The 12,075-nt window shown below is 54.3% G+C and overlaps 1 protein-coding gene and 1 long non-coding RNA gene across 7 annotated transcripts; one reads left to right on the top strand and one right to left on the bottom strand.

The window, feature by feature from the left end:
• Positions 1–2,489: 2,489 nt before the first annotated feature.
• Positions 2,490–7,124, bottom strand: LOC118497597. Its single transcript, XR_004900130.1, has 2 exons — positions 6,946–7,124; positions 2,490–2,986 (listed from the first exon to the last, which is right to left on the bottom strand). It is a non-coding gene; the product is annotated as an uncharacterized LOC118497597 (long non-coding RNA).
• On the top strand, positions 6,049–11,786 carry CA11 (carbonic anhydrase 11). Of its 6 annotated transcripts, none has more exons than XM_036012502.1 (10): positions 6,149–6,641; positions 6,728–6,802; positions 7,576–7,688; positions 9,528–9,713; positions 9,922–10,017; positions 10,191–10,263; positions 10,354–10,508; positions 10,709–10,874; positions 11,379–11,517; positions 11,658–11,786. In XM_036012502.1, the coding sequence occupies exons 1-10, from the start codon at positions 6,575–6,577 to the stop codon at positions 11,776–11,778; spliced, it is 1,191 nt and encodes a 396-aa protein (XP_035868395.1). In that variant the 5' UTR covers positions 6,149–6,574; the 3' UTR covers positions 11,779–11,786. The 6 variants fall into 6 exon arrangements, with proteins under 6 accessions (XP_028386222.1, XP_035868395.1, XP_035868394.1 ...); XM_036012501.1 differs by having other exon boundaries at positions 6,150–6,641; positions 7,546–7,688; XM_028530421.2 differs by lacking the exon at positions 11,379–11,517 and having other exon boundaries at positions 6,049–6,641; positions 7,546–7,688; positions 11,658–11,779.
• Positions 11,787–12,075: the final 289 nt, after the last annotated feature.

Here is a 12,075-nt window from a genome sequence, read left to right as displayed (position 1 = left end):
CACAAAAGGCAGGATGAAGGCTTCCAAACCTAAGTCAGATCATGCCACTGTTATGCTCAAAACCCTTGAGTGGCTTCCAATCTCTTTCAGAATAAATTCCAAAATCCTTGTCCTGCCCTATAAAGTCTTACATGCTCTACCACCATCAGATAACCAACCTCACCTCCTACATTCCCCCTCACCCACACCTCTGGAGCCACACGGGCCTCTGTCCTGTGCCTTTAAAAAGCCCCACACGCTCTGCCCCAGGGCCTTTCCAATGCTGTTCTCTCTTCTTGAGATGCACTTCCTCCTATAATGAGCTAGTTCCCATTCTTCACTGAAGCCCTCCGTGCGTGAGTCAGGTGAGGCTGGCTCTGTTGGCTTGAGCCGATAAAAGTTGATTTCTTGCTCATGTACCTGTCTCGTGCAAGTCAGCAAGGGGCAATTTTCCACAGTCACTCAGGGGTCCAGACTGAGAGGCATGTACCATCTTGTCACTGCAATCTACGGCATCCTCGATTACTGTGACGGGCAGAGAGAGATGAGAGAGAGCACTGAATGGCCCCTCACAAGAGACAAAGGCTTTGGCCCAGGACTGACTGTGGTTCTTCTGCTCGCAGCACAGTAGTCACGATGGTTCTATCCAAGTTTATGAATGTGCGGAAGTAGAATTTTCTTACGTGCAACCTTCGCTTTGTGAGACAATGCACAACCAACTTGAGCCACACCAGTTGGGGCAGAAAGTTCTGTTGATGGCGCTGCTGCAGAGACCATTTGCGTGAAGATCACAGGCTGTGGAGCCAGACTGCCTGGCGTCAGATCCCTCCCTGTCCCTCAGTTTTCTCATCTATGAACTGGGCGTGATGATACTAATAATAGGAAGTAACCCACAGAGCATATTATGAGGGCTAACAGAGTTAAATGTGTATGTCATGGGCTTAGAAAGTTGCCTGGCAGAGAGTAAGACACATGTGAATTTTTAAAAAATGATTGTTAACAGAGAAAAAAATCATTGTTATTATTTAAACATATAGTGGCCATACCTCCTCCAGAGGAGGAGAGCCCAGAAGGCTAAGAACATAAATCGAGATTTTGCTGGACTTCCCAAGGAAGTAGGAGCTGAGAGCAGGGAAAGAGGCTAAGAGGCCAAGAGGGGCTGTGGGAACCACCCAGGCCTGGACGGTCCTGGCCCTCCTGCCTCCCCCCAAGGGGGTGGGGAAGCAGGGGATGAAAGTGAGGAGTGGGAGAGCCCCATATGTTCCTTATGACCCAGACTTTGTTCCCAGCGCCCGAGACTTATAGGCGTGAAATCCACATCTGGGACCCACTTCCGGCCTGGCCATTCCCCCTGCCTCGGGCGCTGAGCCCAGTCTGCCTGTGCGCTAGAACAGCGCAGGTGGCTCCCAGAGCTCAGAGGAGGCCCCTGCCCACCTCAGCATCGCTGATGGCTTCCTGCGAGAACAGACTCCAGAAGTGCATAAGAGCCTGAGTAGTAACCTGCCCAGCAGAGAAATGCAAAAGAGACCTGGCTGGTGCAGCTCAGTGGATTGAGTGCTTGTCTGCCAAGCAAAGGGTCACCGGTTTGATTTCCAGTCTAGGATTCATGCCTAGGTTGTGGGCCAGGTCCACAGGAGGGGGTGCATGAGAGGCAACCACACGTTGGTGTTTCTCTCCCTTTCTTTCTCCTTCCCTTCCCCTCTCTACAAAATAAATTAATACAATCTTTGAAAAAAAGTATTTAAAAAAATTGTGAAACAGCCCCAGTTAAAGGTAACCATTTTTGCAAAGGGCCTGGTGTGATCAAAGAAGAGAGATGAAGCTGGGAACTGGTGGTGTCCAGATCACAGGGAGCCTCCAGGGCCAGGCTGGGGGCCTGAGTTTTTTCCCAGGGCATGGGGAGCTATGGATGGTCTATAAGCAGGGAACCGTATCAGAAACACTTATACAGACAATCATTAGGGTGGATCATTTCACTGGAGGAGCCCAGAGAAGGCTTTGAACCCACCCTGGAGGTCAGATAACTTCTCTCAGAGAAAACGACATCTAAGGGAGGTCTTGAAGGACAGAAGAAGGACTGGGTCTTGACAAAAAAGGCTTAGGGGTGGAAATGTTGTCCAAGGCTGTTGGGAGCTATGGAGTAGCTATGACCAGGGTGAGGCAGGCTCAACTGTAGATGTTGAAAGACCCCTCTGGGGTCTGTGGAGGATAGACTGGAGGGGGAGGGAGGGCCTCACCTCCTCCAGGAAGTCTTCCCTGATCTCCCAGGCTGGGCCCTGTGCCACTCCCTGCCCTGCCACTTCTTCACTGTCACTCTGTGGGGAGGCCATTGGTGAAAGGAAATGAAGTCTGAGCCTGGGCTGGGTGGGCGGGGCCAGAAGGAGAGGAAAATAACACCTATGCCAGGAAGCCTTCCTCTTAACCCCCATGCAAAAGACATTTTTTGAACTCCATTTCTAAATGCCACAGTCACTAGATTTTACTTCATTTACTCACTTATTTATTTGTTCAACACATGGTCCTAAAGTCTCCCTGGGAAATGCCGGGACCGAGACCAAGTCCGAGCTGGGACTCACCCTGGTGGGACGGCAGGGGGTGGCATGGGGAGGGGTGGGAGAGAGACCTGGGCACGGTCTCGTCTGGTGTACTGTGTGACAACGCAGGCGGCACAGGGCCCAGCCCGGGACGTCCAGGAAGAGGCGTGCTGGAGGAGGTAGGGTCCTTGCTGGGCCTTGCAAAAACTTCTAGTGTCTCCCAGGCAGATGGGAGGCAGCCAGGGTCTCTAGGGAGAGAGAGCAGGAGCATCCCCCTCATTTAATCATGCCTGAGGACCGCCACGTGCCCCATGTGATGCGATGCTGGGGACATAGAGGTGGCTTGAGCCCAGGCCCTCCAGGGCAGACACACAGGGACACAGTCACCATCTGATGATATCTGTGCTCTGATGGAGGTAGCCGAGGGCATTGGAAATGTCCACAGCAGGCACTGGGAAGTCAGGGAGGGCTTCCTGGAGGAAGAGAGCTTAACTTTGGGTAGGTCCTGCTTTTTCTGCAGCGTCAGTCCATCAGTCTCTCCCTCCCCATGTATCTCTGGTTCCTTCATTGTCTCTGCCACTGAAGAATTCCATGTTTTAAATTTTGTTCTTTCATCCTTGGGGTTGGCTGCTGTGAAAAACCACCACAGACTGTGTGGCTGAAAATAACAGAAATTTATTCTTTCACGGTTCAAGAGGCCAAGAGTCAGAAATCAAGGTGTCGGCAGGGCCATACATAGTCCCTCTGAAGGCCCCACGGGTCTGTCCTCCTCGCCACCTCCAGCTACCGGTGACTCCAGGCACTCCCTGACTCATGGCCGCATCACCCAAACTGAGTCTTCACATGGCTGTCTCCCCTGCCTCAAGTCTCCTTGTGCCTTTCTCTTATGAGGACCCTTGTCACTGGATTTAGGGTCCACCTGGATAATGGAGGATGACCTCATTCAAGATTATGAACTTAATTACACCGGCAAAGACCTTTTGCTAAATAAGGCCCATTCATAGGTTATAGGTGAATGTATCTTTTTGTGGGGAGAGGGGTGCCCGTTAAACCCACTATGTCCTGGGGGAGTCCCTTCCCTCTCTGAGCCTCGGCGTTCTATCTGTATGACGGGGCTGACTCTACCTCATGGGGCAGCTTTAAGGTTTGAATGAGGCCTCCAAGCCCATAGCAGAGCCCCCAGATCTAGGGAACTCTCGGGGGTGCCTGCCATTTCTTCTGTTGGAGAAACATCTCTGTTAGGGCTGGGTGCTTCAGCGGGTCTTTTTCTGCCGCTTCCCTCGATTTTTGCACATAAGTCTCCATCGTGTGTCCTCTATCCCTCTCTGCTTTGCCTGTGTTCCCTCCTCCTCCACTTCCTAAGTGTAACTGGGCAAATCACCTGTGCCCTCTGACTTGGTTTCCTTGTCTGTAGAATGAGATAATAGCCAATGCTTCACAGGGCAGCTGTGAGGATCATGCCAGCAGTTCACAGAAATCCTCACAATTTGGCCCTGAGCAGTGTGGCTCAGCTGGTCAGGCATCATCCCCCAAAGCAAAGGGTTGCCAGTTCAATTCCCGGTCAGGGAACATGCCTGGATTGTGGGTTCAGTCCCTGGTCAGACACATATAGGAGGCAAAGGATTGATGTTTCTCTCCCTCTCTTTCTTTCTCCTTTCCCCTCTCTCTGAAACTAAATAACTAAAATCTTTTTTAAAACAAGAAATGCTCATAATTTTGCATGGTATGCAGTAGGTGCTAACTATTATTACTGTCACTATGATGATGATGATGTCTTGCTTCTTTTTCCTGTCTCCATAGCGCCCTCTGCCTCTTTGAGACATTCCTGCATTTCTTTTCTTTTTAAAATGTATTTATTTTTATAGAGGGGAAGGGAGGGAGAAAGAGAGGGAGAAAAACATCAATGTGTGGTTGCCTCTTGCACACCCCCTACTGGGGGCCTAGCTCACAATCCACAACCCAGGCATGTGTCCTGACTGGGAATTGAACCAGCGACCCTTTGATTCACAGGCCGGCACTCAATCCACTGAGCCACACCAGCCAGGCCCATTCCTGCATTTCTGTCCTGCATTTCTGATCAGTGTGTCACCAACCTCTAAGCCTCACTGTAAAGGTCTCTCTCTCTCTTCCTCTCCCCACCTGTGATGGTTTGAGAACAAGCCCACAGATGATACTCTTCCCTTCAAGAGGAGGATCCTAAGCTCTTTCTCTCTGAATGCCTGTCTTTGTTTCTTTTTAAAAATTTTATTTATTTATTTTTAGAGAGAGGAGAAGGGAGGGGGGAAGAGAGTTAGAGAAACATCTATGTGAGAGAGCAACACTGATGGGGTTGCCTGCCCGCAACCCAGGCACGTGCTCTGACCAAGAATCGAACCGGCAATTTTTCGCTTTGTGCAACGATGCACCCATCCCCCTAAGCCACACCGGTCAGGGCTGAATGCCTGGCTTTCTGACTCCTTTTAGGTTGGTTTGTCTGTTTCTGGGTCTCTCTCTCTACCTGGATCTCTGCCATCCGTTCCTTCCTGTCATCTGTATTTACAGACGTGCAGGTGTGTGTCTGCCTCTTTCTCCTCCCCCCGCCCCTCTGGCCCTGGCCCTAAGTGTGTTTCTATGCCTCTGTCTCTCTTTAGCATTTGCTGTGCCCTTCTGTCTACTGATCTTTCTGTTTCTGTCTCCCTCCAGGCCCTCCCGCCTGGCATCCTGGCTTGCCGTCTCTGACCTGCTGGCAGACCTGTCTCTGGGTCTCTCTGCTTCCATCTCTGTGTGTCTCTGTGCCTGTCTCTTTTCTCTACCTCCATCTGCATCTCTCATTCTGGGTCTCTCTCTGTCCCTATCTCTATCTTTGTATTTCCCACTCAGTGCGTGTCTCTGTCTCTCTCACCCTCCCATCTCCAGCCTGTCATCTCCCTTCCCCATGCCTCTCTGCATCTACCTCAGGCTCCCCTTCCCTTCCAGGGCCTCCGCATTCTCCCATCTCACCTCGGGCTCTCTCGCATGGGCCTTCCCGGCTCCTCCTCCCCACCTCTCTCTCCCTCTCCAGGTCTCTGCCTCCCCCTCCTGGTCAGCAGCCCTCACCGCACCTCAGGCTCCCAGGGGATCCCCGAGCCTGGTTAAGGCAGCCCCTGGCGGAGGCCCGAGGGGAGCTCTGGGCGGGGGTTGCAGGCGCTGGTGCAGGCTCCAGCCTGGGTCTCCGAGAGCTGGGGGACCTCGGATCCCCCAGGGCCAGGGTCTTGAGCACGCAGAATTGGGAGGTTTCTCCCAGCTCCACCTTAAGCGCCCCCCCTTCCCCCTTCTGAGGAGGATGGGAACCGCCAGCTCCAGCCCCAGGTGTCCGACCACCACCCGCCCCCATGGCCCCAGCGACCCCTCCATCCTGCCCCTTGGGCATCACACACACACACACACACACACACACACACCCCAGCCTGAGGAGCGTTCACTGCTGTGAGAGCACACGCCTGCCCCCCAACAACCACAAAAAAATTAAATAACACCAAGATAGGGAGGGGGAGGAGGGAGGAAGGGACAAGAGAGAAGAGAGAGAGAGAAACAGAAGAGGCAGGAGAGGAGGAGGTGGAGAGAGAGAGACGGAGAAGCTTAGAGGGGGAGAGAGGAGGTGAAGAGGGAGAGACCAGAAAGAAGAGGCAGGAGCAGAGAAGGGAGAGGGGGAGGAGGAGGAGGAGGTGAGAGAAGCAGGATGGGGACATGGAGTTAGGTGGCTTGGGAGAGCTTACTGAAAAGAGCCAAGAGGGGGTGTGGATTAGAGACCAAGAGGTAACCCCAGGGAGAAGCAGAAGGCAGAGACAGCAGTAGGAAGATCAGGAGGCAGGGGGAGACTGGAGAGTTGAGGGGAAGGAAGAGAGACTCAGAGGGGAGGACGGAGAGGAGTGGGTTGAGGGGATCTCAGTCCCCTGCTGGCTTGGTATTTGGGGAACCACGACTCCCCGTAGGGAGAGGAGGAAGGCTGGAAGTCCTGGAGGGACAGAGTCCCACGGAAAAGAGAGGGAAGAGCTGAGAGGGGCCGGGGCGCTGGGAAGGGGTCGCCCCGAGGCCTCCCGGGGATGGGCGGTGCAGCTAGTCTGAGCGCCTCTCGAACGCTGGTACTCTGGGCTGCACTGGGGGCAGCAGGTAAGGCCTGGGGTTGGGGCACGAGCCACTGAGGGAGGGCCGGGTGGGGGTGCCAAGGAGAGAGGTGCAGGCTGCTCTCTCCCCAGCTCACATCGGACCCGCACCTGACCCCGAGGACTGGTGGAGCTACAAGGATAATCTCCAGGGAAACTTCGTGCCAGGTGCAGCCGGGGAGGGGCCCAGCAGTCCAGGCCCGGGGCACCTCCTCCCTCAGACCCGGGAACCCTCTCCTCCCAGGAGTCCCAGCCCCTCCCTTCCTCCCTCCCGATGATTCCCGCCCAGCCTCTGAACCCCAGGGGCTCACCATGGGGCATTATACATGCGCATTTCAAGTGGTGAGTGGGAGTGAGTGGAAGGAGAGTGTGGGGGTGGAAGTGAGAGAGTGTGTGTGTGTGTGTGTGTGTGTGCGCTTGCAGGGGAAGAGGCAGGCAGGTCCTAGCTCCTGCTGGGAACCCAAGGTTCAGTGGCCCCCTCCCTTGCCTAGTCCAGCCCTCTCTGGCAAGTCCTCTCCCTACTACATTCATTATCCAGCTGTGCTGCAGGGGAGACTGAAAGAACTACAACTCCCATGGGCTCTGGGGCAAGGCAGCAGTGGATGAGTAGGCTGGCAGCCCTAGGGCCTGCTGGGAGTTGTAGTTCCTCCCCCAATGACTTCATTTAAGATAGGTTTCATCATGGAGAGGCTTGGAGGTGTTGGGGGGTCTTAAGAAACTCCTCCAAGATTCTTCTAGGGTCCAGGATTCTGGATTCCAGCCCCCTTCTCCCTCAGATCCAGGAGTCTAGGCTCCCAGCCATTCTTCTGGGATTCAGGGGTCCACACCACAGCCTTCTCAGCAGCTGTCAACATTGGGATCCAGCCCCTATTTCTGACTCCCTTTCCTCCCTGCCCTGCCCCTGCCCCCAGGGCCTCCCTTCTGGGGCCTGGTTAACGCAGCCTGGAGTCTGTGTGCCGTGGGGAAGCGGCAGAGCCCCGTGGATGTGGAGTTGAAGAGGGTTCTTTACGACCCCTTCCTGCCGCCACTGAGGCTCAGCACTGGGGGAGAGAAGGTAAGGGGCCTGGAGGGAGGCGTTCCCAATCCAGTGAACCAGTCCTGGGGTGGGCACTAGTGAAGCCTGCGGTGGGGCACTGAGGTGGGCGGCAACCACTGAGTTGGGGGAGAAGGGGTATGAGCTGGATGGAGAGCAGGCTCCACTGCCCTCCCCACACATGGCTCCCTCGTCACCCCATCTCTGGAGAAGCAATGGTAAAATAGTTAAACCCTCTAATCCTCACAGCAGCTCCATGAAACAGGTGCTAACTTTATCCTTATTTTATGAATGCAGAAACTGAGGTACAGAGAGGTTAAGTTATTTGCCTGAAGTCACGCAGCTGGAGAGTGCCAGTGCTGGGATTCAAACCCAGGCAGCATTGTCCCAGCGTCCAAGCTCTTGCTCACCTTGCAATACCACAAAAAAAAAAAAAAGATTTTATTTCTTTTTAGAGAGAGGGGAAGGGAGAGAGAAAGAGAGGGAGAGAAACATCAATGTGTGGTTGCCTCTCACACGCCCCCTATCGGGGACTTGGCTCACAACCCAGGCACGTGCCCTAACCGGGAATCAAACTGGTGACCCTTTGCTTCACAGCCTGGAGCTCAATCTACTGAGACACACCAGCCAGGGCACAACACCACTTTTTCTATGAGCCAGCTCCATCCTTCGCTCAGCTGCTCCAGCTAAAGCCTCAGAGCCATTCCCCATTTTGTTTTGTCCTTCATTCCCACGTCCAGTGTATCCTTGCTAGTCTCCCTGCTAAATATCATTCAAATGCTTTTATTTCTTGTGGCCTCCAGCACCCCCACCGTTGTCTTGCACCTGAACTGGTGTCCCAGCTTCCTTGCTGGCCTGCCTCCCTGCCTCCTGCAATCCATTCTTCACCCTTCAGCCAGGGAGATGTTTAAAAACGCAAACCAGATCAGACTTCCCCTACTGAAAACCCTTCTCTCAGAATAAGTAATAGCACCACTTGCCTGGCACTGTGCCCAGTGTGTTTTATATATATTCAATTATTTAAATAAAAATATAAAATGCCCTGTAATTGTCCATCTGGCTCCCATCACCATTCTCTCCTTTGCTCATGGCTCTGGTCCCACTGGCCTCTTCGCTGTCGCTGAAATAGGCCACCTCAGGGCCTTTGCACTTGCTGTTCCCTCTTCCTGAAATGCCCTTTTCTCCAGTCTTCCAGGTCTGCATTCAAATGCCACCTCCTCAGGGCAGCCCTTCCCTGACCTCCCCCTGCACTCCAATCTAGGCCAGGTTTCTCGTTACGCTTTCTCAGAGTCGCCAGTTCTTCCCAGCATGGGCACAGAATCTAATTAATGGAGCCGTTACTCATGCGAATCAGTATTTGTTGTCTGTCTGTCCCCAGTTCAAACATAAGCTCTGTGAGGCCCAGGATTTTTGTCTGCCTGTTCATTGTTCTCTTCCTGGTATCCATGGCACATAGTCACGAGTCAATAAATATATTTTTAAAGATTTTATTTATTTCCTTTTAGAGAGGGGAAGGGATGGAGAAAGAGAGGGAGAGAAACATCAATGTGTGATTGCCTCTTGCGCACTCCCTATGGGGGACCTGGTCTGAAACTCAAGCATGTGCCCTGACCGGGAATCGAACTGGCAACCCTGTGGTTCATTGGCCGGGGCTCAATTCACTGAGCCACACCAGCCAGGGCTCAATAAACAATTAATTAAGTATAATAAATTCACCACCATTGAGCACCTACCATGGACCAGCACAGAGCCTGGAAAGTTGGTGGTGCTCAAACTGCGCTGAATGAAATGCAGGAGTGGACATGGGAGGAGAGAGACCTTCTCTCTGTGTCCCCACGTGGTCTTCTGCCTTTCCCACAGCTCCGGGGAACCCTGTACAACACCGGTCGCCACGTGTCTTTCCTGCCTGCACCCCGGCCTGTGGTCAATGTGTCTGGGGGTCCCCTCCTTTATAGCCACCGACTCAGTGAATTGCGGCTGCTATTTGGAGCACGTGACGGAGCTGGCTCTGAACACCAGATCAACCACCAGGGCTTCTCTGCTGAGGTGCTGGCCACTGACCTCTGACCCTTGCCCTGAGCCAATCCAATTCCTCCCTTCACCCTCCTCTTAATGCCTCACCACATCCTCCCCACAGAACTGCTTCCCCCCAGCACTTACCTTTAACCTGACTTGGGTCCCCCAAAAGCTCAGAACTGTACCCATTCCTCCCCTTTTGCTGGGGAACCCCACTCTCTCTCTGTTTCCCTCCCAGGTGCAGCTCATCCACTTCAACCAAGAACTCTATGGGAACCTCAGCGCAGCCACCCGGGGCCCCAATGGCCTGGCCATTCTCAGCCTCTTTGTCAATGTGAGCGCAGGCAAGATTCGGAGGGAGGGAGGGACTGGGCACCTGGGATCTGGGGTCTGAGGAAGAGGGAGGCTGGGAGGCTGAGACTCCTGGGTATTGAGGGCAGGGAGGGATGGAGGGCTTGAACTTCTGTGTTCCTACCTCCTCACCTCACCCCCGCCACACACACACAGGTGGCTGGAAGCTCAAACCCATTCCTCAGCCGCCTCCTGAACCGGGACACCATCACCCGCATCTCCTACAAGAGTAAGTCCCAGTGCGCTGGTGGAGGAGGTGCGTGCAAAGAGGGGAGCTCAGGTGTGCCACTCCTCTTACTCTGGCGAAATATGTCTGCAGATGACGCCTACTTTCTTCAAGACCTGAGCCTGGAGCTCCTATTCCCTGACTCCTTCGGCTTCATCACCTATCAGGGCTCTCTCAGCACCCCACCCTGCTCTGAGACTGTCACCTGGATCCTCATTGACCGGGCCCTCAATATCACCTCCCTCCAGGTGACCCTCCGTCTACACCCCCACCCCTTGCCTCACCTAGCCTCCTTCCCCACATTGACTGGGAACTGGAGGGGGGTCACGGGGTGCAGCTGAGCAAGGCACCTCTGATCCGCTCCCAGGGGCGGGACTTCGTGTATGACGTCATCAAAACTTCCATTATTCACTCCCAGTTTCCCACTCCACCCCCCTTCCCATGGCAGATGCATTCCCTGAGACTCCTGAGCCAGAATCCTCCATCCCAGATCTTCCAGAGCCTCAGCGGTAACGGCCGGCCTCTGCAGCCCTTGGCCCATAGGGCCTTGAGGGGCAACAGGGACCCCCGGCACCCTGAGAGGCGCTGCCGAGGCCCCAACTACCGCCTGCATGGTATGGTCCAGTCTGCGCCCCCCCTTCCCACGTCTTGGTCTAACCCGCCTATGTGTCCCCCCCCATGGCGCATCAATATGATACAGTCCTACTACCCTCCTTTGCTGCTTCTGCATGGTCTAGCCTCCTGAGCTCTCACTCGCGCTCTCTCCCTCCTCCCTGTGTGTCCGCGCGCTGCAGTCCACCTCCCCGCCACAGACCATTGCTGGTCCGTGATTTGTCTTTCCTCTTCACTGCTTGCGACCTGCAACTTGTCTATAACCCGAGACTCCTGGCTTCTTTGTGATACGATTAACTTTTGGTCCGTGGTTCCCAGTAGTATGGCTTTCCGAATCCAGATCTATTTCCTGTTTCCATAGGTTTAACCCTATGCTGTTCCATAATCTGGTAGCCCCCCTTTACTGAGAATTAACATGGTTCAATCCCCTTCCCTTCCTACTCCCTCCCCTCGGTTCAGCCCTGTGATCTAAAGGGCCACCTCTCTGACATCTCAACATGGTACGGGCCAGAGCCCCCCCTCCCTGCAAGAATACCTTCACATAGTTCAGCCTGATGCTGAAACGGAACGCCCCTGTCCCACCCTCCTGCTGCTTCTCTACGGCTCAACCCACTGCCGGCCCATTTCTCCCAGCTTCCCAGCCTGGTATATTCCGGTTCCCCCTTCTCAGCCTCCCAGGGGTACAGCCCTACGCGGCCCAGCCCCCGCCCCCTGCACGCCCCCTGCACAGTCCATCCTACGGTGCCCTAAACTAACGTCCCCGAACGGTGTCGTCTGTCTTACAGTGGATGGTGTCCCCCATGGTCGCTGAGATTCCCTATCGAGGATTGCACCTGTTCTTCCCAACCCTACCCAAGAGGGAAGGGGAGTCACTCCCAAAACAAAGCTATTAAAGGGACAGAATAATTCCTGTTTCTCAGTGGTCTGATTCCAGGTGCGGCGGGGTATTAGAGAATAGCAGCCTTCTTCTAGAAACCAATCGCTGTCTTCCTGAACCCCACTATTCGGGTTTCGGCTTCCTGTTTTCCAAAACAGTCGTTTGGATATGCGGCTCCTTTAAGCGGCGCCTCTCCCCCACCCCCCTCCCTACCCCTTACCCACTCTCGGGGTCAGGCAGCACGCGCAGAGCCATGTGCTTCCTCCTACCGCTTGCCTCATTGGCTCGAACTGGGTCACGATCCCGCCCCCAGCGTCGTCATCCAT

Source organism: Phyllostomus discolor, chromosome 12, assembly GCF_004126475.2.
Source record: "Phyllostomus discolor isolate MPI-MPIP mPhyDis1 chromosome 12, mPhyDis1.pri.v3, whole genome shotgun sequence".
Classification (NCBI taxonomy): domain Eukaryota; kingdom Metazoa; phylum Chordata; class Mammalia; order Chiroptera; family Phyllostomidae; genus Phyllostomus; species Phyllostomus discolor.
The sequence above is the reverse complement of the archived record's forward strand: the minus strand, read 5'-3'. Positions and strand labels throughout refer to the sequence as shown.

What these genes read in the sequence shown, in the direction of transcription:
- CA11 (XM_036012501.1), top strand. Translation starts at nt 6,575, where the DNA reads ATGGGCGGTGCAGCTAGTCTGAGCGCCTCTCGAACGCTGGTACTCTGG. An exon ending in CACCCGCATCTCCTACAAGA is followed by an intron (nt 10,264 to 10,353) that starts GTAAGTCCCAGT and finishes ATATGTCTGCAG; the next exon opens with ATGACGCCTACTTTCTTCAA. An exon ending in TCTCCCAGCTTCCCAGCCTG is followed by an intron (nt 11,518 to 11,657) that starts GTATATTCCGGT and finishes TCTGTCTTACAG; the next exon opens with TGGATGGTGTCCCCCATGGT.